Source organism: Thalassophryne amazonica, chromosome 18 (genome assembly GCF_902500255.1).
Source record: "Thalassophryne amazonica chromosome 18, fThaAma1.1, whole genome shotgun sequence".
In the NCBI taxonomy this organism is placed as follows: Eukaryota; Metazoa; Chordata; class Actinopteri; order Batrachoidiformes; family Batrachoididae; genus Thalassophryne; species Thalassophryne amazonica.
Window position 1 is genome coordinate 66,906,374 of NC_047120.1, and position 24,528 is coordinate 66,930,901.

A 24,528-nucleotide genomic window follows, 5' to 3' on the forward strand; every position below is an offset into this window, starting at 1 on the left:
TCGTTCCACCCCTAATGGATGGATGGAACAGGGATGCAATTATGTGTTGAATTGGGATACGTGTATAGCAATTAAGGGTGTAACGATACATGAAAATTCAGTAAGGTATGTCTTCTATAATATATTCGAGTTCTAAGGTAGAACTATACTAGTGTATACTAAGGTATATCTAAATATCTAAAAAAGGAAGAGTAGAATAGAGTATTCAGCTGCATGTATTTGTATTGTACCATTTCAGTACGGGACGTTCAGTTCGGTCCAGGGCTGTACACAGGTGAGTTCGCCTTGCGTGTGTTTAACGTAAGTTCTGGACTATAGAGCGCACCTGAATACTAGCCACACCCACCAATTTTAAAAAGAAAAAAAGAAATTGTACATAAATAAGCCGCACTTGTGTATAAGCCACGGGTCTCCATGTTGTAACATGAGATATTTACACAGAAAGATGTTAGAAAGATTTTTTTAACTTTTAATTAAATACGTACCATAAATGCTTTTTTCCCCTGAAGTGTTACACTTAAATATTGACTCGCACATCATCCAGCGCGCGTGCACGGTATCCCTGCTCCGCATGGAGAAGTGAGTAATTTTATAACTTTTTCTTGAGATTTCATTGCGTGTGCAGCCAGGATCACATGGAGCTTGTGGTAAATGAGACGTTAAATGAGGCGCTGTGACTTCTTTGACTTGTTGCACCAAAACAGAGAACCGGTGTGAAAAGGTGGGGGGAGAAGATTCTGCTCCGCTAACTGATCTGATGGCTCTAAGTGCCGCAGAGTGACTTTTCTTCACTAAAACACACAGGTAAGACCTTGTATTTACACTGTGTGTGAGTGTGTGTGTGTGTGTGTGAATTCACACCGCATGAGGAGCGCAGCTTTCAGGAAATCAATTGATAGCATCAGTTGACATATTTGTTTATTTGAGACCATTTTATTTAACTTATTACCAGGCAGCACTTTGCAATTATTTTATTTTCCTGTTTGTATAATGTTACAATAAATTGTTGGTTTAAACAACAAGCAAATTTAGGTTTTGTATTTTGTTCCCATACTGTACCAAAAATGAACCGAACGGTGATTTTTGTGTATCGTTACACCCCTAATAGCGATACATTTCATATTGTGGAGCTAGTGTTTTGTTCCCTCCAGTGGACAGATGGAACAGTGAAGCAAATATGTATCGTGATATGTGTCGAATTGCAGTAAGTGTTCGATGATACATATCGTATCACTATAATGTGTCGTTCCACCCCTAATGGAACCAATTACTGCGGACTGATAAACACTATTATTTCCTATAAATAAGAGGCCAGAACACGTCTTTACATAAATTTGTTCAATATGCTGGAAGAAAATATAATTCCAAGTCACTGAGACAGTAGTATTGCATGATAAAGAATTTTGGACCCTGGTGAAGGAACACAGTCCAATGAGGGTCCTTCTAGTTGTCTCATTTATACATTTAACATACAAGCCAAAAGTGGAGAAGCATTTTAAAAAGCTTGGTTCAGCATGTCAAGAAAATTCACCACGAAACCACTTCCTGTGTGCGGTGACGTGAGTGTGACACTACTGGGTTGCTGTGATCATACGTGTCATAGATATGATGGACGGGGGGGCAGTGAGGTGTGTCTCAGGTCACAGGAAGCCAGTGATGATGTGTTCGTCTGTTACTGCCACAGGTTTTGTTGCCGTGCGGTGCAAAGCAGCTGAGTCAACAGGGACTTACAGGGCTGAAGTCGATGGGGAAATAGCAGGACGTCACTTCAAACAGTTCCTCTGTGAATTTACCTGAGAGAGCAGGTAGAAGGCAAAACGGTTTAAGTCTCGTCACAGGAGAAAATGCACAGGAAGTGACATGGCAGATGAGCTCACCTAGGTCGTAACCTCGGTGGATGATGTTTGTGGCTATTCGGAAGGCAAGTAGGAGGTTACGAGGATCCCTCTCCCCATCCATCGATTGGACAAACCCAAACAGAAAATCTGCCCCCAAACCCTTCAGTTCTGGAGATGAGGCGCACAGAAAGAGATGGTTGGGATTCTGCTCAGTAAAGACACAGAACTACATAGGTTCTTATGATGATGCAGAAATTCTTGGCCAATTAACACTTGATGATCAGATAAAAAAAAAAGTCCTCAAATTGAGTGAATGTCTGTACAGGTTTGAGATTTTCAGCACAGACAAGAACATAATAAAATACAGGAAGAGTAGAAATGTTTTCTACTCTTTTCAACCGATGAAATCTGTTGTATGCATTAAAAAAAGGGGCCTTAGCACTTCAATGAAGACCTCCGTGAATCTTGTAAAAGCTTATGAATCTGTAATGATTAATAACGTTATGAATCAGACTCAAACTTAATTTCAATTGAATGTATTTCAATTTATTTAGTTTATATAGGGCCAAATCACAACAAAGCTGTCTCAAGGCGCTTCACACAAGTAAGGTCTAACCTTACCAACCCCCAGAGCAAGAACACAGGTTACAGTGATGAGGAAAAACTCCCTCTGATGATTTGAGGAAGAAACCTGAAGCAGACCAGACTCAAAGGTGTGACCCTCTGCTTGGGCCGTGCTACCGACATATTTGATAATACAAATATACAGGAAATTTTGGGAGACCACGCTGGTGTCCAGGACGGGAGGCTGGGGGGGTCTGAGTCCACAGATACCGTCTATTTTATGACCATTACAGAAGAAGACACCCACTCCCATTTCTGGATGAGTCGCACCTCGGACAGTGGGGGGAACTTACCGGCCTCTCTGCTGTCCATCAGGTTGATGAGCATGTTATAGACACACGCTCTCTCTGCCAGCATCAGAGACTGAGGAGGAAACACACATAAACATCTCATTCAAATACCCACAATGCCACACCGAAGGACCACTTCAGTCCAGTCGAAGAACACAAAAGCTTCATAAAGTAAACTGACTAAAATTAACATCTGGTCAGAAGCAAGAATACAGAATCCTTTTCCTATTCTGGGCCACTGCTCCTGTTTGACAAACTATTATTAATCCTTGAACCAAGCAGGTGTTTGGTACCAGTTATGGGGAGACTAAACACAACATACAATCCCACCTCAGTATACCATGGTTGGTACAAAAGGTATGGTGGTCATGCCACGGTGGAAGCTGTAAACAGGTACTGGTCAGTGAAGGATTACACAGGGATCAATATTTAATTAAAGATTCCAGAAAAGTCCCGATTAGGTCACGACTGGCTCACAGACTATATAAACAGGGTACGGCTGTACAGTTGCAGACTTTTATTAATTTGACGTGTTTGGTGTTGGATAACATCATCATTATATCACAGTTCAAAACGTCACCTGAACGTGAACATCCTGGAACAAAGACCTGAGCATGGACACAGCAGAGCCAGGAGGCAACGTCGAACATTTTGTCTGCAGAAAACAAACGTCAAAGTCCACGTGAACGCATTAAAGTGCTGCAGCAAGATAAAACACAAAGTACATCCCAGCTAATACTAAATCACAAGCATTAACTGGCCCCTTCATCGCTACACAAAAACAAACAAACAAAAACAGCGATCCACACTGCCTTGTTTATTTGTAAAGTGGCTTTATGGATGGGGTACAAATACACCAAACGCTGGCTATAAACCAAATTTATACAGAACAACAATACTGGCTTAAATATACAAAACCGTGACATGACACAATGTGGACATTTCTTAAAATGAATTTCAGACATGGACACTTGTTCTCTCACACTCACCAGCGCTTCCAACCCCCGTAAGACTGGCGGCGTGATTACGTAATGATCCTTTAACCGGTTCTCAAAAAAGGCGATCAGCACCTCCACTATGGACACAGACAGGGAGGAATGCAGCTCAAAATCATTACTTTTATAAAAACATGTTGGCACTGCAGGGTGGCTCATAATATAAAGAATAGCTTCAATTTTTATATAGCACGACACAAAAGGGGACGTAGTTACAGACCTTAGTCAACAGGTAAGAACTGATGATGGAGCTAACCACACTAGTTATAAATGTGTAAGTAAGTCCCTTCGGCTGCTCCCTTGTTTGCACTCGGGGTCGCCACAGCAAATCCAAGGTGGATCTGCATGTTGAATTGGCACAGGTTTTACGCCGGATGCCCTTCCTGATGCAACTCCACATTACATGGAGAAATGTGGCAGGGGTGGGATTTGAACCCGGAACCTTCTGCACTGAAACCAAGTGCGTTAACCACTTGGCCACCATAAATGTGTACACTCCTAAAACTCAGATTCTCATTTCACATTATGAAAATCAATGTGAACTAGTCTGTGAAATGCACAATTAAAAAAAAAAAAGAGAGAGATACCTTCTCGCTCTGTCAGTTGTCTGTAGCACTCCTGTAAAACCTCAGAGAGCAGCTGGACTCCTCTGGCTCGGGTGTGAGGCTCAGCGCTCGTCAGACTCTGTCTACAGCACATTCAACAAATTTAGGGAAAAAAAAAAGATATTTGTAAGTCACCTAAATGTATGTTTATTATAGAATTTGAAAAAAATCTGTAACAACTTACCCCAGGGCTTCCACCAGCTGCAGGATTGTAAACTGTCCATCTCTGACACCTGAAATGAAAACCAATTAAAAAAATTATTTTTAAATATATATATATATATATACATATATATACATATATATATATATATATACATATATATACATATATATACACACACACACACACACACACACACACACACACACACATAGTATTACAGATTATAAAACAAGCATTCAAAAATAATATACAATGCATGTTTTGAAATGCGACTTAGGCATTTACAGGGTGACCCAATAAAACAGAACCCATAAAAATTGTAATAAATCCTACAAAGGATTGAAATTTGCTGGACTTAAACTCCAGTCTGTGTAAGATCATTCCCCAAAGCCTCAGTTATATTGGTCGCTTTGCATAAAAGTCATGTTCTTTTAAAATTATGTTCCAAATGGTATGATTTGTTGGTGAAATAGGCCTCCAGGTAAAATCTCTTTTCCTTGGTTGACGTTGGAGAAGACGAATGGACAAATACTCTTCCACTGAATGAAATATTCTTACCGCTGCATGACTGAAAAAAAACAAAAAACAAAAAAAAATTAATTATTGGGTTTATATAACGCCTAAAATAGAGCCTTGTCATTTGATATTTTAGTAATTTATAAACAAGAGAAAAGGGACTTACATTTTAGTGTGTGTCACTGGTCCTTTGAAGTCAAGAGGTTCCAAAAGGTCCAACACAATCTTTAAATAGCAATCCAATCCAAAATTGTTCTCAGTCAACTTGCAAAAAGTCAGATAATTAAAAAACAATACAATCCAAAATTGTTTGTGTGCAGACTGCCGTCTGCTTTCCTCAGTCCAGTGAAAAAAATCACGATAGAAATTTGTTGAGCTCTTCATCTGACAGCACTTCTTTAGCTACAGCCGTCCCAGCGAAAACTGCAAATGCTCCCAGATGGCTTATGGTGTACTGAATATTTTTTGGGGGGTTTGTCTTCGAAGAAAGAGCACCTTCAATAAGCTCATTTAAATCGTTGTGCATCACCAAAACAAACTTTGCCACAAACTGGACAACACTGTTGTAAAAAGCCACAAACGGATGGTAGACGAACTGGAAATGGCACAAAATGATTCGATCCACCAACATCAATAGCCTTTTTGATTAACGATTCCCTTATCGGTCCTTCAGAGCGGCCGTTGTTTTTGGGGGCGTTTATCAGGAAAAGGATCATTTCTCTATGTTGACTGCAGACCCTGCAGCGGTTCTTTGATCAACCACTTCTGCAACGGCTCCACTTCGAAGCTTGAACCAATAAAGCAGTGTTCGATCCGCTGCTTCGTTGGTTCTCTGCTTCAATGCTTTTCAGAAGCGGCAAGTCCGCTTCTTAACCGCTCTCAAAGCCATTTAAAGATGTCAATCATGAGTCCCTTTTGTGTGGATTAAAGTCATTAACTGGGACTCTTGTCTTGTTGCAGGCAAGAAACGAGAATCGTCCTCTGTTCCGTTCACAAAGCTCCAAATGCTGCACCGCTTTCTGCCGAGTCAAGTTTGAGTCCATTTGGAATTAATAACTTCAAAGCAAATTGCCGTTTTAAAGCAAATGACACCTTTTTCCAAACGTTGTAATACAAACAATAAACTACAATCAACTAAAATGTTTTTTCCTCCCAAAATGAGACGTCCTGCATTCTTTATGAATTACACTGATGCTGACTTGCAGCGCAGGGGCTGAGATCAGCGGCTATGGAGTGACATTCATGCCATTAATATCTGAAAGGAAATGCTTTTGACAAAAACTACAGATTTTGTTTATTTCTATTTATGTTCAGGGATCAAGGATCCAGTGACCAATTTCATATTTATTTACTTTAAGACTCAACAAAATGTTGTTGACATAGAAAACCTGTAAAGCCTACTTTTAGTACACAGAAAATTCACAAGAGGTATTGATAAGGAATCGGATCGATAAGCGGAATCAATAGATAAAATCTTATCAATACCCATCCCTAGACCTAAATGACATGATGAACCAGACTGACTTCATATAATTACTTTTATTTAATTGTTTAGCTTTTGAGTTTTTTTGTGACATGTGCTCAGTACATGTAGCAGGGGCAGGTGCGCCATCTGGCGTTCAAGAGATGAAACTTCAGTCAATGGGTCAGTCTGCTCCATTTTGCTACGTTTAACCCTCATTTTGTTATTATCAGTCGCATTTCGCTTAAAAAATAATTAAATAAAAGTAATTAATTGAATCATATTTAATCATATTTGGAGTCAGTCTGAGTCAGTCTGCTCCATTTTGCTACGTTTTATCCCCATTTCGTTATTATCAGTCCCCATTTCGCTTAAAAATAATTAAATAAAAGTAATTCATTGATTCATATTTAATCATATTTGGAGTCAGTCTAGGTCAGTCTGCTCCATTTCGTTACTTTTTAACCCCCATTTCATGATTATTAGGCTTCATTTCACACCATTTCGCTCCATTTCGTATTTTAGTATAGCCGATTTTGGGGAACTGGGTGTATTACGTTAAAATGTAATTTGGACAGAGATGATTTTAATAAAACTTTATTAAAACACACAAGCTGCAAAAATACAATAACGTGGTCCACCCCAGTGCAGATTCCCAGGATTGTTGAAGCTTGGCGGAGGTACATGTTCTCCGAGTGCCATTCTAGCTGCCGGTGTGAAACATCTGCAGCTAGCAAGCACCAAGCGGCTCAACTTGAGCAGATAACCATCCAAACTCACACACAGTTTGCTGACAGTGATGTAAAACCTCAAAGACAGGTTGGTTAGGTTTGGTGTGACGACAAAATGTGAGGGTTTGCTTTGAAAGATGCGATTCTGTCAGCACACAGGATGTTGTGGCGCTAGTTAGTTAGTTAGTTAGCTAACCATCTCTCAGCGAGTTAGTCTTTAAGCCTCGGCTGTGTTTATCTTCACAAGACGCGCAAAACAAAGTGTCGATAAAAAGAATATGAATATACGTACCTGTGGCCGTGTCTTTGGCCTTAATGTCCTGCAGTCCGGAGACAAATTCTTCGACCAGAGACAGCAGCAGAGAGTCCGCAGCCATCGTGCCTCTTAAGACAGGCACTGCGCATGCGCCAAAACTTTTCATATGAAACTCAAATCAAGCGCATAAATAAAAATAAAATAAAATACGATAAAATAAAATAAAATGTAAAGTTTTTCTTTTTCAATTCAATTCAATTCAATGTCGTCAAAGAAATGCCACCATTATACTACAAAATTATTTATCATGAAAGTGAAATCTTGCTGAATCAAAATTCTTCTTTGTCTTTCGGCTGTTCCCGTTAGGGGTCGCCACAGCAGATCAATCGTTTCCATCTCACCCTGTCCTCTGTATCTTCCTCTGTCACACCAACCACCTGCATGTCCTCTCTCAGCACATCCATGAACCTCCTCTTTGGTCTCCCTCTTCTCCTCCTGCCTGGTGGCTCCATCCTCAGCATCCTTCTCCCTATATACCCTGGGTCCCTCCTCTGCACATGTCCAAACCATCTCAATCTCGCCTCTCTGACTTTGTCCCCAAACCGTCCCACCTGAGCTGTCCCTCTGATGTGTTCATTCCTAATCTTGTCCATTCTTGTCACTCCCAAAGAGAATCTCAAAATCTTGAGCTCTGCCACCTCCAGCTCTGCCTCCTGTCTTTTTGTTAGTGCCACTGTCTCTAAACCATACAACATAGCTGGTCTCACTACTGTTTTGTAAACTTTCCCCTTCACTCTTGCTGATATTCTTTGGTCACAAATCCCTCCTGCCACCTTTCTCCACCCACTCCACCCTGCCTGCACTCTCTTCTTCACCTCTCTACCACACTCTCTATTACTTTGAACAGTTGACCCCAAATATTTAAACTCATCTACTTTCACCACTTCTACTCCTTGTAACTGCACTATTCCACTGGGCTCCCTCTCGTTCACACACATGTACTCAGTCTTGCTTCTACTGACTTTCATTCCCCTTCTCTCCAAAGCATATATCTACTCTCACTACAGATCACAATGTCATCTGCAAACATCATAGTCCATGGGGACTCCTGTCTGATCTCATCTGTCAACCTGTACATCACCACTGCAAACAAGAAAGGACTCAGAGCTGATCCTTGGTGTAATCCCACCTCCACCTTGAATGAGTCGGTTATTCCGACTGCGCATCTCACCGCTGTCACACTATTCTTGTACATGTCCTGCACTACCCTAACATACTTCTCTGCCACTCCAGACTTCCTCATACAATGCCACAACTCTTCTCTTGGCACCCTATCATAAGCTTTTTCTAAGTCCACAAACACACAGTGTAACTCTTTCTGTCCTTCTCTGTACTTTTCCAACAGTATTCTCAGAGCAAACATTGCATCTGTAGTGCTCTTTCTCGGCATGAAACCATATTGCTGCTCACAGATCTTCACCTGTTTTCTAACCTAGCTTCTACTACTCTTTCCCATAACTTCATGCTGTGGCTGATCAGCTTTATGCCTCTGTAGTTACTGCAGCTCTGCACATCACCCTTGTTCTTGAAAATAGGAACCAGCACACTTCGTCTCCACTCCTCAGGCATCCTCTCACTTTCCAAGATTTTATTTAACAATCTGGTTAGAAACTCTACTGCCATCTCTCCTAGACATTTCCATGCCTCCATTGGAATGTCATGTGGACCAACTGCCTTTCCACTCTTCATCCTCTTCATAGCAACCCTCACTTCTTCCTTGCTAATCTCTTTTACTTCCTGATTTACTCTCACCACATCATCCAGCCTTTTGTCTCGCTCATTTTCTTTATTCATCAACTCTTCAAAATATTCCCTCCACCTTCTCAGCACACACTCCTCACTTGTCAGCACACTACCATGTGCATCTTTTACCACCCTAACCTGCTGCACATCCTTTCCAGCTCTGTCCCTTTGTCTGGCCAATCGGTACAAGTCCTTTTCTCCTTCCTTACTATTCAACTTCTTGTACAGCTCGCAATATGCCTTTTCCTTTGCTTTTGCCACTTCTCTTCTCGCCTTACGCTGCATCTCCTTGTACTCCTGTCTACTTTCTTCATCTCTCCGACTATCCCAAAACTTTTTCGCCAACCTCTTTCTCCTTATGCTTTCCTGGACCTCTTCATTCCACCACCAAGTCTCCTTGTCTTCCTTCCACTGTCCACATGTCATACCCAGTACTGCCCTAGCTGTCTCCCTCACCACATCTGCAGTACTTTTCCAGTTGTCCAAAATTGCTTCCCCTCCAACTAGTGCTTCTCTCACCTGCTCGCTAAATTTCACACAACAGTCTTCCTCCTTCAGCTTCCACCATCTGATCCTTTGTTGAGCTCTCACTCTCTTCTTCTTCTTTACCTCTAAAGTCATCCTACAAACAACCATCCTATGCTGTCTAGTGACACTCTCTCCTGCTACCACCTTACACTCTGTGATTTCCTTTAGCTTGCATCTCCTATAAAAGAATGTAGTCCACCTGTGTGCACCTTCCTCCACTCTTATATGTTACCCTGTGCTCCTCCCTTTTCTTAAAGTAGGTATTCACCACAGCCATTTCCATCCTTTTTGCAAAATCAACTACCATCTGTCCTTCCCCATTCCTATCCTTGATACCATATCTACCCATTACTTCCTCATCACCTCTGTTCCCTTCACCAACATGCCCATTGAAGTTTGCTCCTATCACCACTCTTTCATGCTTGGGCACACTCTCCACCACCTCATCTAACACACTCCAGAAATCTTCTTTCTCCTTCATCTCACAACCTACCTGTGGGGCATATGCACTGATGATATTCATCATCACCCCTTCAATTTCCAACTTCACACTCATCACCCTGTCAGACACCCGCTTAACCTCCAACACACTTTTAACATACTCTTCCTTTAAAATGACCCCAACACCATTTCTCTTCCTGTCCTCACCATGGTACAACAACTTGTACCCACCGCCGATGCTCCTGCTCTTACTTCCCTTCCACTTGGTCTCTTGCACACACATGTCTACCTTTCTCCTCTCCATCATATCAGCCAGCTCTCTCCCTTTACCAGTCATACTACCAACATTCAAAGTCCCCACTCTCATTTCCACCCTTCTAGTTTTCTTCTTCTCCCGCTGTTAGTGGCAACGTTTTCCTCCTCTTCTTCGTCGTCTTCGCCCAGCAGTAGCCCAATTTCCACTGGCACCCTGTTGGGCAATAGCACCGGTGGCGGACGTTGTTAACCCGGGCCGCGACCGATCCGCTATGGAAATTCGATTCTGAGTCTGCATAGTTGGGTTGGCTTGTTTTACGCCGGATGCCCTTCCTGACGCAACCCTCCTCATTTATCCGGGCTTGGGACCGGCACTCAGAATGTACTGGCTGCACACCCCATGTGGCTGAGTTCTTGCTAAATCAAAATTAAGTTCCTCAAAACATTTTTTTTTTTTTACATTTTTAATCTAATATTAATCTAATAGCATTTGCAATTTGTAATATTTGTCATTTTTTTACATTTTTATTTTCTGTTTTAATAATTTCTTAATGCACAGATTTATTTGTTTTGTTTTTGTTTTTTTTTGTCATATTGCCCTAGTTATTTCTATATTTTTCTTCTTATTAAAATGATGCCTTCCCTGTTTTGGTGACTTAAGAGAACTACGCACCTCTCGGCATCATATACTGTACCTACATGCACACAGTAGTTTGTTGGAAATGTTTTATTTTATTTTATTTTATTTTTTCTGGAGCAAAAGAAACCAAACTTTCATAACTATGAGTTATGACGCGGTTTCGTCACTAAGGGGTTTGGCTCCATCTACTGGCTATTGTTTGGTTTTGCATTAGTGCGATCCAGCGCTTTTGAAACAAACACAAACACACACACACACACACACACACACACCAGCTATATATATATATATATATATATATATATATATATATATATATATATATATATATATATATATATATTTATATATATTTTTTTTTTTTTTTTTTTTTTTTTTTTTTGGGGGGGGGGTGCTTATGAATAAGCACTCCTGACGCAAGTCAAGTCACGTGGTTTTCTACTCAGTCTTTGTACTCGCGTGGTGTCAATCATCTTATCGCGATAGTTCAGGTCCAAGAGGTCGAGTCTGTTTTGAGTTTGGAACGGAACCATCACCATAAATAAGTTAGCTGGTTAAAAATCAGGGAGAAAGCGTCGAAGAATTTTAGTTGTACGTTTGCGGACCTATTTGGGAGAAAATTAACTTTCCGGAGAAGCAACTAGGCGTGCGCTGAAGTTTGTCTTCAGTGTTAGCTAGCAGGCTGGACCTGTGTTAGCTTGTAATGCTGGACATCAAGACCGAGGTAACTTAACGGTTACATGTTAACGGATTCTTAAACTGACGACGTTATTTTGGGTTTCCGTCTCGAAGACGAGCTACACTGACACGGAAAGACAAACACTTTTGAAGCCGCTGTCTTACAAAAAAAAAGTACCTGTCCAAACGAGCAGTTCTCGACCTGCTCGGACCCGGATCACCGTCTTCGTTCCTGATGGGCCCCCCGATCAGCTAGTGATTACCACCAGCAGCCTGCTAACATGGGAGGATGTGTCGGGAGATACATGGATGGATGGGAAGACCCGCAAAGGCACGGCTCGTCCAGGAACGGTGGACGAGGAGGTATGGTGTCCCCCTTTATCATGTTATTATTATGTTTAAAGACTTGTTAAACCTGTAGTAAAAAGCTTTTCCTGGCTGTTGTTACACCTTTCCAATTGAACGCACTCTTCCATTTCCCACAAACTGTTTGAATTGCTCCACATTCTAAAATCTGAAGTCTGATTGGCACAATACTAAAGCCTTGAGATGTTTGTTAACCAGCCTACAAAAAGGGATTCTACCCTCATAGAGAATGTCCAACGCAGAGCTACCAATTTGGTGCCAGATTTGAGGGACAAGACATGAGAACAGTGTAAAATCGCTGAAGTTGCCAAGTCTGCGACATAGAAGAGTGCGTGGGGATGTATTAACTATGCAGTCATTGGAAAGGAATCAGCAAGATTGATGCAGACTATATAAAACTGGACACTAACAACAAAGGACACAACCTGAACTTCAGCCTGTTTCCCTTGTAAAAAAGATCTTGATCTCAGTTGGACTAACCTGAATAAATAAAGGTTAGAGTTTTCTTTAACGAAGTGGCTAAGGATACGTACATCCGTATCTTCCGCGGGACTGCTAAAGGTACGGACCGAGGAGAATAAGCGAAGTGCGCAATGCATCTGCCAAACGGGGCAAAAATTCCAGCTACCAAACTCGCACCGCTCCCATTGAATTTCGTATACAGTAGCATTAGCGGACTGTGAAATTTAAGGTTTACAGGGATTGTTTCAAAGGCTTTAAGCCTTAAGCGACGCATACAATTATGCCAGGTGTGCACGGGTACGGACATATTTGCGCGTTCTGATTGGTCGGTAAGACATGACGTCACCAGGGAATACCCTCCGTATCTTTAGAACGGTCTCTGTAGATACGGGTCCATACCCGTAGCCACGGCCTTTCTTTAATGCATTTCAGAGTAACCGCGATCTATACCTTGGGCTCTCTGGTGACGGTGGCAGAGAAGAGAACACTAGACAAACTGCTGGACATTATGGACGATGCCAGTCACTCAGTTTTCCTGAGGTAGTCTTCCCACGGGATCAGTAATGTTGTATCTAATCTAATCGTTAGATAGAACTTTACGTTAGAGTCGTTGGAGCTCTATAAATGTCTTGGATTCAAAGGTTGGTAGGCAGCTGAAATGTCTGTCCACCACCCCTGCTGTGATTCTAGAAGTGCAGCAGACGCTTATAAAGATGGCGGCTAATATCAGAAATGAGAAAACTTTATGTGATCCACCTTCTGATATTGGGCAGAATATTGGTGCCTGGCCATTTGCACTTGGGGGTTGTAATTCCCCAGTCAGTAATGAGTAGAAACTTTTCATTTCAAATGCCCCGTGTCATAATTTCAACTCGTGATCTCATTTAGACGTCACATACCCCAAGTTCACAATCCAAGGTGGTTTCTCCAAGCAACAACAGTAACTGAAAACTGTAGGTTTTGCTGTTTTATTGGTACTGCTATCTTATTTTACAGAAGTGGTTAGTTACACTTATGGTAGCTGTAAATCTTGGGGCTACGCTTGTGGCAGCCACCATAATTGATGTTTTGTGTGTCTGTGCTCATTGCTGATTCCTTGTTAGTATAGTGATTAGTATCCCTGCATGTCACGCGGGAGACCAGGGTTCGGTTCTCTGACGGTGGGAATGACTTTTTGTTTTTAAGTTTTTCATGTATCTTTGAAAGATTTGGGTTATTTGGGATATTCGCGTTAGGGTGTAGAGGTAACTCTCCAGCACATACTTAGGGTTACCATAACAATATCCACAGCCTTTTTTTTTTAACATGCTGTGTGGCAGTATTAATTAATTTATTTATTTTTAATTGCTGCAAATGTGGTCTCTGGGAAACTAGTCAAAAGTTTGCCCACACAGCCAGGCTTCTATAAGTAAGTAATTTCACAACCTGAACAGTACTAACAGATGCACTGTGTTGGGCTTTGATCAGAAACAAGTTACATCCTGTCCTGTTCCATCACTGACTGGGGCTTCTGTTCTTGGTGTTTAACATACCTTCATCTATATGAGAGGAAGATGTCGATTACTATAGTGAGCCCACGCGTCGTCTCATTTTTCTCATTTTAGGTCACTTTATTTTACTCATCACTCTGCTGTGATGTACTTCGGAGAGTTTTTACTGAGAGAATATTTTTCATAATAATCTGAAAGATGCCAAACTGTCAAACCCCACCCCTGCCACGTTTCTTTATGTAATGTGGAGTTGCATCAGGAAGGGCATCCGGTGTAAAACATGTGCCAAATCGACATGCAGATCCACCTCAGATTTGCTGTGGCGACCCTGCGTGTGAACAAGGGAGCAGCAGAAGGGACTTATTTACAGATGTTGATTTTGTAATTTTCACTTTAATGTTGCTGCTTTGTGCGGTATTTTCTTTTAAGACACTTTTCTCAATAGCCTCCACCCACCCAGAAATTAATGATTATATCTTTATTTTAAAATTTCAGATCTTCAGTGTTTCTTGACTGTCCACAGTGTTGTTTGGTCTTCATCTAGATCAATGTCCACATTAGGGATTTACTAACCACTATGCCACTGTGCCACCTTAGATGGGTAGCACGTTGGCATAGTGGTTAGCACACTCGCCTCACAGCAAAGAAGGTCTGGGGTTGGCACCCATGCCAAGTTTCTTTCTGTATTGAGTTTGCATGCCCGCTCTGTCTCTGCGTGGGTGTCCTCCGGGCACTCTGGTTTCCACCTATTTTTAAAAACATTCTTATTAGGGGTGTGCTCCCTTCACAGCCAAATGTCCAAGGCAGTGTGTGAATTCTGGAGTTGGACCTCAGGTGCCGCTCAGTGGTTGCCCACTGCGCCTTGTGTTGCTAGTGTGATCATATTGTTTCGCAAATATCTGTGATGAGGATGAGTTAAATCCAGAGACCCGGTTTCACGAAGGGGAATAATAAATTATGAGTTATTATTAAAATAAGCAAACTATTGTGTAGACTTGCATAAATGATCAAAAACAGTGGTGTAAGGTTGGATAAGTGGTTAGCATGGTTGCCTTGCAGCGAGAAAGCCCCAAGTTCAAATCCGGCCTGGTCCTTTCTGTGTGGAGTTTGCCTGTTCTCCCTGTGTTTGCGTGGGTTTGTTCCCAGTGTCCCAGCTTCTTCCCTCCTCCAAAGACGTGCAGGTTAGATGAATTGGTGGCTCTAAGTATGTGTGAATGAGTTTGTCTGTCTTTATGTGTCGGCCCTGCGATAGACTGGTGGTCTGTCTAGGGTGTGTTACACTTCTCCCCCAAAGACCAGCCCCAGACCGTAACCATAACTGTAATAAAACTTAAAAGAGGGTTCTGAAAATGAATGAATGAAATTGCAGCCATAAATACAGTTGAAGACAATTAGACTTTACCCAAAAGAGAGAGAAGGTTGCTGCCAACCTGATGAATGATAAGCAAACAAATTATTAGAAAAAAAAAACCCTAGAAGGGCTCATGGCACAAGCTGAAGCATTCATCTGGGTAACACCTTCCTTTTTTCTGCATTTAACAGCATACTTTCTGACCTGAAATACAGCCTCATACCACCGTGGTCTCCTAGTGTTGATGCAGTTCACATTTTGTTGCTATGCAGACGTAGAGGTTCTGCCCATTCTTTTGGGAGGTGAGCAGACACAGCATCGTCCCATTTCACCCAGTTTTAAAGGCTTTGCAGGGGGAGTGACAAATGGTAAATGGACTGCATTCCATCTGCATCAGACGCTCAAAGTGCTTTACAATAATGCCTCACATTCACCCAGATGTGAGGCTGCTGCCATACAAGGCACTCGCTACACACCGGGAGCAACTAGGGGATTAAGGACCTTGCCCAAGGGCCCAGGCTGGGTTTTGAACCGAGGATCTTCTGGTCTCAAGCCCAACGCCTTAACCACTAGACCATCACTTCCCTGTATGACCTGTGTTGGACTGGCGTCTCATCCAAGGGAGACCCGTAGACTGTCATCCACCTCACAATACAGTATCTGGTTGCAGGCGCCAGTGAGCTTTAAGGTGTATAGAGGACTACTTCTGTTGCAGGCCACCAAACTTTGTTTCACCAAACTTTCATAATGCTTAATGTTTTTTATTATTTATTTGTGACAGCGGGTTTTATGACGTTGCCTGAGTGGCAGTGAAGAAACCTTTTGCTTAACTTGTGAAACGTCTGCTCCCAGTGGCAGTTGGACACCACATCCTCCCACCGTTCACACTCATAAATAATTTGTTTAAAAAGAAGTCAACTTCTTGGACACCTGTTTTTCAGTTTCCTTGGTTCTTGTCTTGAGTTAGTCCTGTTTGCTAGTGAAAATATTAACTTTGTTAAAACCTTCGCTGACAGTCATGACTGTCCTTGCACTTTCTTTCTTTCTCTGTCTCTCTTAACTATTGTTTTTTCAAATGCAGTCCTGGTCAAAATGATTACTATCCCTCATTTTCAAGTATATAATTGAATGTTTCAGAGTAAAATGTGTTGCCCAGTGTTACAATAACACGTTTGATGTGAAGGCACTGGGTCTTTCAATTGGATAACTACTGAAAGCACACACACACACACACACACACACACACACACACACACACACACACACACACACACACACACACACACACACACACACACTAAAAAAATTGAAAAGAAAAGGAGTGCTTGAAACTGGCCAGCAACTAGTCCTGGCCTGAATCCTATTGAAAATGTTTAGCGAAAGGTTAAAAACAAAAAAGGACTTCTCCAAACTTAAGAACTTGAACGTGGAGCAAAGAAAAGTGGCAGAAACTACAAGTAGATGACTGCAACTTGTAGGTGGCTTTTGGCGGGGTTCCTTCAAAGTTTCTGGAACCAGATATTAGTGAAGATACTTGTGCCCGGGGGAAAAGGTTTTCTTTTTTTTTTCTTTCTTTCTTTCTTCATTAATCTTCCACATTTACAAAAAAACTTCTCATCATAACAAATTGAGCTCATTTGCATTTCTTTATGACAAGATTTGGGGCTGCCAATAATTTTGACCAAAACTCTAAAATAAGGTATTTCAGCATGTGTGTGCATGTGCATACATGTTCGTGCTCACCTGAGACCATCAGGTGTCCTCTGGGAGATGAGAGGGTGAGGTTACACAGACGGCTGTAAACCTGCACACGCTGAATGACGTCCTAAGTTTAGTTTCAGCCAGGTGACGCTGTAAACCTGCACACGCTGAATGAAGTCCTAAGTTTAGTTTCAGCCAGGTGACTTAGCCGGAGGTGTGGAAGGATTCTGTAGCTGTTCGCATTCACAGCTGAGGATTTGTTTTAAATCACTCAACTTGAGTTGTTAACACAAAATTCCACAGCTGTCAGAGAGCCTCACAGTAACAGCACAAACCTGAATTCCAGAGCTGCAATGATAAATAGATTATTAATCAGAAACTGTTTTGAGAATTGATAAAACTGTTAAGATTTCTATTTTTCTTTATTTCTCAGGAAGAGGCAAAGCTGTGTGCAAGATTTTCTGCCATATGTTCTCATGACTGCCTTTTTGTTTTTTGCTACTTTATATCCTTTTATATTTTGGGTTGTTTAAAAATGGTAAAATAAAAAAAAAAAACATGATAAAATGTGTGAATGCCTTGCTGAAAGTTATTGGTAGAATTTATGGTTATGAGTTGCTGGTAAATTAAGATTAAGTAATTATTAAGAGATAATTGATTAATCAGAAAATAATCAGCAGACTAATACAAAATAGTGGTTGAATTAATCCATTGATGGATTATCAATTTAAAAAAAATGTAGTTGCAGCCTTTATAGGTTCTACTCCTCATTGTACTTTTCCCTAATGTTCCATGACAGGGAAGTTAAACATTGCACATGTAAAGTCTGACCATTGCTGGGCAGCTTTATCCAGATGCACTCCAAAAATTTGTTCACTACTTCAGCAAGTCTCACAAAAATCACTTAAGCATTTTTTTCCGTAGTCCTGTGAATCAAAGCACCAACAGACACACGGGCACAAGTGAAACCGTAACCTCCTCAGCAGAGGAAATAACTGCAGATCTCTGTCTCACAGCACGTTCTATTTGAATTGTGTCTCCACTGCAGGACGCAATGAGCCTCTGAAAAAAGACCGTCCCAAGTGGAAGAGTGATTATCCGATGACGGAAGGCCAGCTGCGAAGCAAACGTGATGAGTTCTGGGACACGGCGCCAGCCTTTGAAGGCCGCAAAGAGATCTGGGACGCCCTTAAAGCTGCCGCGGTGGCTCTGGAGTGCAACGACCACGACCTGGCACAGGCCATAGTGGACGGAGCCAGTATCACACTGCCACACGGTGAGGACAAGAAAAACTCATTCAACTCATCCATCAACTGTCTCTTTTATGTTCTGTATATATGCCTGCAGACATACGTTTACATACGCCTTGGTTAAAAACATTCAAACTCAGTTTTCCCTACTGCAGATATTCTACTTCATCAAATAAAGTTTGTATGGAAACAAAGTAGACATTCTAAGTTTATTTAATTCTCTTAGATTTTCAGTGGGTCAACAGTTTTCATACACACATTTGAATATATTTAGTTTCCAGATGTTTGAAGCTCTTGTCGACCACATTGTGGTTCCAGGTAGTCTGACGGAGTGCTACGACGAACTTGGTAATCGCTATCAGCTGCCCGTGTACTGTCTGGCTCCACCTGTAAACCTCGTCTCGGAGCACAGCGACGAAGATCGCAGTGACAGCCCAGAACCCCCCTCGTCACTGCGGAAGGACTTCCTGCTCAAGGTACAGAGTCCTGTGGTGATCTGGTGACTACCTCAGGCTACGTCTCATTTGAAGCGATAGTTAAAAGTAATGATAGTAACTCTATGCGCAAGCCGGTAATGCACTTTTTTTTTAGTTCACTAATTCTCACACAGTTCCGTGTTCAACTGTTTGTTTTGATCAGTGATTGTTTTATCAATCTGTTGTGTCCTGATGATCATTTGCAGCAGAAACAGAAGGTCATCGGTGCAGAGTTTGAGTCAAGGGAAGTGCCCAAATGAAAAACACAATAGCAACAAAACTGCAATTGTTCCCCTGCTAGATTTGAGCTAATGGTCATCAGAGTCATACACGTCAGGTTTGGATTGGTTAGTGCGCTTGGCTTCAATGCTGAAGGTTCCCGGTTCAAACCCCACCCCTGCCGCATTTCTCCATGTAATGTGGAGTTGCGTCAGGAAAGGCAGATGGCGTAAAAACTTGTGCCAAATCAACGTGCAGATTCGCCTTGGATCTGCTGTGGCGTCCCCGAGTGAAAACACGGGAGCAGGCGAAGGGACTTGACCCATGTCTCATTCACACTCAGACTTTGCTGTTTCACAGACCAACCCAGTAATCCCCTGTGAAGATTTTGTCAGAATGTCAAATCTACTGTGGATTGTTATTCAGCTGCACCCCCCCCCCCCCCAAAAAAAACACAGCAAGCCAAATGTCTTTCATTTTATTGCCACACCCTCTCTCACATTTTGTTTTCACTCAGTTTGTTACAGTGACAGCAACATCTGGCCATATTTTACTTTACCGTTTAAAAAAAAATTGCTCTGGTTGTGATAGAATTGCTGTTTATGCGCGTTAATAGTGATTATGATCAAGTCTGTTGTAATTTTTGGGTTATTCCTTAATAGACAAAAAAAAGTCTAAATATAGTCAGACATGCAGCTGTACTTCAGAGCTGCTGTGACAGAAACTGACCAGCAGCATAAAAATCGTGGAATGGAGGAAAGAAAAAAAAAAAAAAGGTTGTGTGGCCGTGAGTCGTGTACACAAAGCTGCCGAACAAACAGGCCCTGGCTCTGCCCCCAGCAGACGTAACTCAAATGGATGTTCGCGACCCGCTACACTGAATGCAGGAGAAACTTGCAGGAACAGCTCAGAGGGGAAGTTCTGTCAGTTGTCGGACTCTTGCCGAGAAAGCGTGTGGTCGAGTCCCATTCTCATTTTCATGGATATGCATCCCGGAAGGTCACGGTCTCCAAACCGGTGGGATGCAATGACTGCTGCCTGTAAATGCGATCTAGTGCTCGACTTGATGACGTGGTGCGATGGCTAACGTGCCAGGGTTGTATTACGCGTGACAAGCGCAACCATAGACAAGATTGTACGCCTGTTGCACAACCATGGCGACTCTGAAAAATCTCAGTGTTATGTCATGCCAACAGAACAACAGAAAATGCAAAAGATTATCAAATCATGTCAAAGTTTGAGATTTTTGAGGTGGGGCACGGGATAATGACGAAATCAGCTCTGTAACCGTAGACACCCTCCTGGACTATTTCAGGTCTTCAGAGATGAGGACAGGGTTTCAAACCGTGACTTTCCAGGATGCGTATCTGCAAAAGTGAGAAGGAGAGTTTACTCTTAATTTGAACCCTGCTGACTCTCCCTCTCCTCTGAAGGTACGACTGTCCACCGGAAAGGACCTGCGCCTCAGTGCCAGCATGGCCGACACCATAGGGCAGCTGAAGAAGCATCTTCAGGCGCAGGAGGACATCAATGCCGCCCACCAACGCTGGTTCTTCTCTGGCAAGCTTCTGACGGACAAGATGCGTTTGCAAGACACTAAGATCCAGAAAGAGTTTGTTATCCAGGTCATTGTCAACCCACATGACTCCAAACGTTCAGCTGCGACCCCCGCCTCGTCCCCTTCTTCTGACTAACTGAGACTAGGAATAGCTCTGCTTTTTGAGAACACCAGTTGGGGGCAGTCACACAACAGCGGCACTCTTAGTAGCGCCGTTCAGCACACTAACTCTCTAGAAACCCTCCTGTGACCAAAAGCACAACTTATCAGGGTGCCGTGTGATTTTTATCGGTGCACGTATCTCTGCGCACACGCAGAGCCGTTTGTCTGCACTCGTGTCAGCTAAATGTCAACAGGAACGCCTCAGCGGTGTTGGACCTTGCCGTAAACCACGGCTCTGCGTTTGTCTGGGATGCATCATGGACACTAGGTCCTGAAAAGGATGAGACTTTCTTCTTTCATTTATTGAGGAAATGATGGAAACTGAGCTTTTTTGCACATTTTGATGATTATTACTATATATTTGTGATAATTTGTGTGCCTTCTACAAACCGAAAAGGGTTAATGTGATGTCCTGACACACGCTTGGCTACAAATCTATTTTTATAGAGTCGAGAATTGACATCCAGGCTGTAACTGCTGCCTTTTTAACGATTTCATGCACAATCTGTGTGTGTGCACGTGTGAGTGCGAATGAATATATGACCCACAGCTTATGTTTCACTTCCGTTACATGTGTAAAAACAGGCTGTTCTTCCTGTTGATCTCATGGTTTCTGTGTGGATATTCCAGTCTTAATTGCTGCATTAAATGACCACTAGGGGGCAGGAATATTCTAAAACAGTCCTACAGCAACACAGGCCTGATGGACTGTAAGCTCGTTTTTGGATATATATATTTTTTTTAATCATTACAAGATGAATGTAAAAATGTTTTTAATTCATTATTTGGAAATTAGGAAAGCTGTCATGGTGGCTTGCAGTCTTTTTTCTTCTTCTTCTTCTTCTTCTTTTTTGGTCACCAATCACCTGTTTGTTTCCCTGTCTGTGTTTTCTGGATGATTTGTGTTTGCTGGAAACGTCTTTATTCCTGTTTAATTTGACCCCTGAGGGTTTAATTGTACAGAACGGTGACAAAACAAGAATCTAAAGTGTGTAAATTGTGAAATGCTGTGGTTGTGGGTGTCGTGGATCTGAAGCTGAAGAACATTTACATGGGGGCGAGGGGGGTCAAATGATATCAGAAATATTGATGTTCCTGAAATTGTGACGTCAGTGTTTTCATTTATAAGTCTTGACTTTCACTTGTAAAGCTGAACTTGGATTAAAGTTGATGTATTTGTTGATATAGATGTTAGGTTGCACTGTGTGACCATCGGTTTAGGGTCGAGCAGCTTGGAGTTGTATTTGACGATCATCTTGAGCTTTGTTAATCTCAGCGCTCAGTTTTTTCAAATCATATGGTCACAGATGCAATAAATCAGAAAAGTACTTGAGCCACAGCTAAAAGTTTACTTAAAAAAAATTCTATTCACTCTTGAAACGTATCATAGAAATCATGTTATTTTTGAGCCTCCTTTTGATTTCATTTACCAGTGGGTCATTTGGGGGAATTTTTTTTATCCTTAATTATTATGTGCAAACTTGAAAAGAAGAAAAAAGTTTATCTATGTGCAATACAATCCATCTTGTGTATCATTTTTTGCTGTTAAAAGCACCAGCTCTGACGATTGTTAGTGTGTCAAAGTAAATGTAAAATTTGCTGAAAATCTGACACCTCAGGTGGATAAATTGCCACAATCTTCTTCCATGGTGTCCCGTTGGCGTTGGCCAACTGTTTAACAAGTAAGGATTCAAAGTAAACTTGAATTGCAATGTCCTTTGAACTTTTGAAGAGAGACTGCCATCTGGTGGGTTTAGGAGAAAGAAGTGGGGCTTCCTGTGGCCATCACTAATGTATGGTGCAGCTTCTCAGCAGAATTTTGGTTTCTCACAGTTATTCTGGAGTCTTGTTTAATGTTGTCGATACCAAACCCCCATCTTCCTTGCCGCTACCACATAATAACTGGTTCAGTTTCTTTCTTGTTTCTAACCCAGGTCCGTTGATCAGTTTTGCCACCTTGCATATCAACTCATATTTCCTCTTAGTTTCTAATGGAACCATTTCAGTGGTAGCATAGGAATCCCATTTGTGATCGTTGTTGATTGTTGCTGTTATTTTTGTTTGTAACCAGAACCAAATATTTTGAGTTCTGAAACCAGGTTATTTGCATAAGCGGCCTCCTCGTGACGGTTTGTATCTGTTACGAACACTGTGTTGGTGAGCACTGTCGTAATTATTAAGTTGTGTTTGTACGTTGGTTTTGATTTGGGTTGGGGAAGAACTGCATAATCACAAAACATCCAGCAGAGAAGATGATCTGCACCTAAGTGCAGGTTAAGTACAGTCGTTTGTTACATTGGAACCACCTGCAGTCAGAAAGCTCCAAATGATTGAACTCATTTTCCTAAAAACACCCAGGAAACCTGTTGGAAATGTCTTCATTCTGTTCCTGTGTGATTTCCACCTCTACCCTACCTGTTGTAGCCAAAAACGTGATAGCGTCGTATGACATTTTAAAATTTCATCCGTTCTGATTTAAAAAAAAAAGTATATTAAAGTACCTTTTTTAAGAATTGAGTAAGGCAACAATTGACAAGTATTCTGTTGATTAAATGGGCGAACTGTTTTAGATAAGCACACTGTCCTCGAGATGTCCGTCTGTGTCTTTGTCCATTTGATTCCAATGACTCTTCACGTTACAGAGCATCAGGAACAGTCCAGGTAGCATCTGACTGTGCCACCAGTCGATCAGAAACCAGTCCAAATATACCTGGGTTGAGGGTTCTATATGTTCAGCTGAGGCCTTGTCATTATGTATTCTTATGACTTAGAGATGGAATTATTTTCCATGTAAAGGAGATTATTTTGTCATAAGGGGTTGTCATAAGCCATAAGGGGTTGTTGATTGATGTCAAATGTCCACAGTACCTGGGTATTAATGGGGTCCTTTTGTAAATGTGTCAGCAAGCTAAGAAACTTTTGCTTTATAAATATATATTAAGGTTTATGTCTGAAAATAGTCAGGGATGTATCCTATTATTAAAACAAATGAATAAATTAAAGAAACTCGAGTTTAAGAAACGTCGAATTTCTAACTGTACCTTTTTAATTGAGGAGCTGCTCCTTGCCACACCCCTTCCGTTGAAGGGCGTGGCATATGTCGCAGTCTAAAATGAGCCAATTCAAGTATAAGTTGTTTCTACAGGGGAAGTGTTTAGCATTCAGGGATTGAGGATATTGAATATGAAACCCTCGACCATGTATAAGGTTTTTTTTTAAAGGGTATTTTTATCATCTAGATGCAAATTTTTCAAAGTTGATATCAAAAATGGTCCTCAAGATCCAGTTTCTTTGTGATTTAAACTGTTTAAAAATGTTTGTAACATTTGATGTGCAGATTAAAAAAATGTTTTTAAATTGTTGAATAAATTCACTTTATTGTATGAAATGTCTGGGTTTTGTTTTTATTTGGTTTGTTTTGTTTAAAAGTTCAAATTAACATTCCAAACAGCTGTCAACTTGCATGAGGTCAATTGCTTCACCACAAGATGGCGCACTTCCCTTGTTCAAATGCTGAAGGAGGTGTTGGGAAATTTCTGCGCAAGTCCTGCTTGGTTATTGTTCCTGCATTTTTTAAAACACCTTATATTCGGCGTAAAGGCATAGCTCTGCTCTTTCAGACATTAAATTGAGCCTTACTTGTTAGTTGTACACATTGTTTGGTC

General features: G+C 41.5%; 2 protein-coding genes across 3 annotated transcripts in view; one reads left to right on the top strand and one right to left on the bottom strand.

The window, feature by feature from the left end:
• Positions 1–7,660, bottom strand: part of mms19 (MMS19 homolog, cytosolic iron-sulfur assembly component) — a 29,579-nt gene extending 21,919 nt beyond the window's left edge. For both annotated transcript variants that reach the window (XM_034193531.1, XM_034193532.1), the window contains exons 1-8: positions 7,520–7,660; positions 4,537–4,585; positions 4,335–4,435; positions 3,742–3,827; positions 3,333–3,407; positions 2,756–2,825; positions 1,878–2,006; positions 1,732–1,793 (exon numbers count right to left, since the gene is read on the bottom strand). In XM_034193531.1, coding sequence (XP_034049422.1) covers positions 1,732–1,793; positions 1,878–2,006; positions 2,756–2,825; positions 3,333–3,407; positions 3,742–3,827; positions 4,335–4,435; positions 4,537–4,585; positions 7,520–7,649 — 702 coding nt within the window. In that variant the 5' untranslated portion in view covers positions 7,650–7,660. The remainder of the gene's footprint in view (positions 1–1,731; positions 1,794–1,877; positions 2,007–2,755; positions 2,826–3,332; positions 3,408–3,741; positions 3,828–4,334; positions 4,436–4,536; positions 4,586–7,519) is intronic.
• A 3,970-nt stretch (positions 7,661–11,630) lies between these two features.
• On the top strand, positions 11,631–24,246 carry ubtd1b (ubiquitin domain containing 1b). Its single transcript, XM_034193533.1, has 4 exons — positions 11,631–12,191; positions 18,247–18,474; positions 18,767–18,924; positions 20,577–24,246. Exons 1-4 carry the CDS (start codon positions 12,110–12,112, stop codon positions 20,835–20,837), a joined length of 729 nt encoding a protein of 242 aa, XP_034049424.1. The 5' UTR covers positions 11,631–12,109; the 3' UTR covers positions 20,838–24,246.
• The last annotated feature ends 282 nt before the right edge of the window (positions 24,247–24,528 follow it).

Excerpts from the sequence above, each read along its gene's own strand:
- ubtd1b (XM_034193533.1), top strand. The coding sequence starts at position 12,110 with ATGGGAGGATGTGTCGGGAGATACATGGATGGATGGGAAGACCCGCAA. Across the intron at positions 18,475-18,766 it reads CAGTATCACACTGCCACACG|GTAGTCTGACGGAGTGCTAC; the intron begins GTGAGGACAAGA and ends TTGTGGTTCCAG. Across the intron at positions 18,925-20,576 it reads GGAAGGACTTCCTGCTCAAG|GTACGACTGTCCACCGGAAA; the intron begins GTACAGAGTCCT and ends TCTCCTCTGAAG.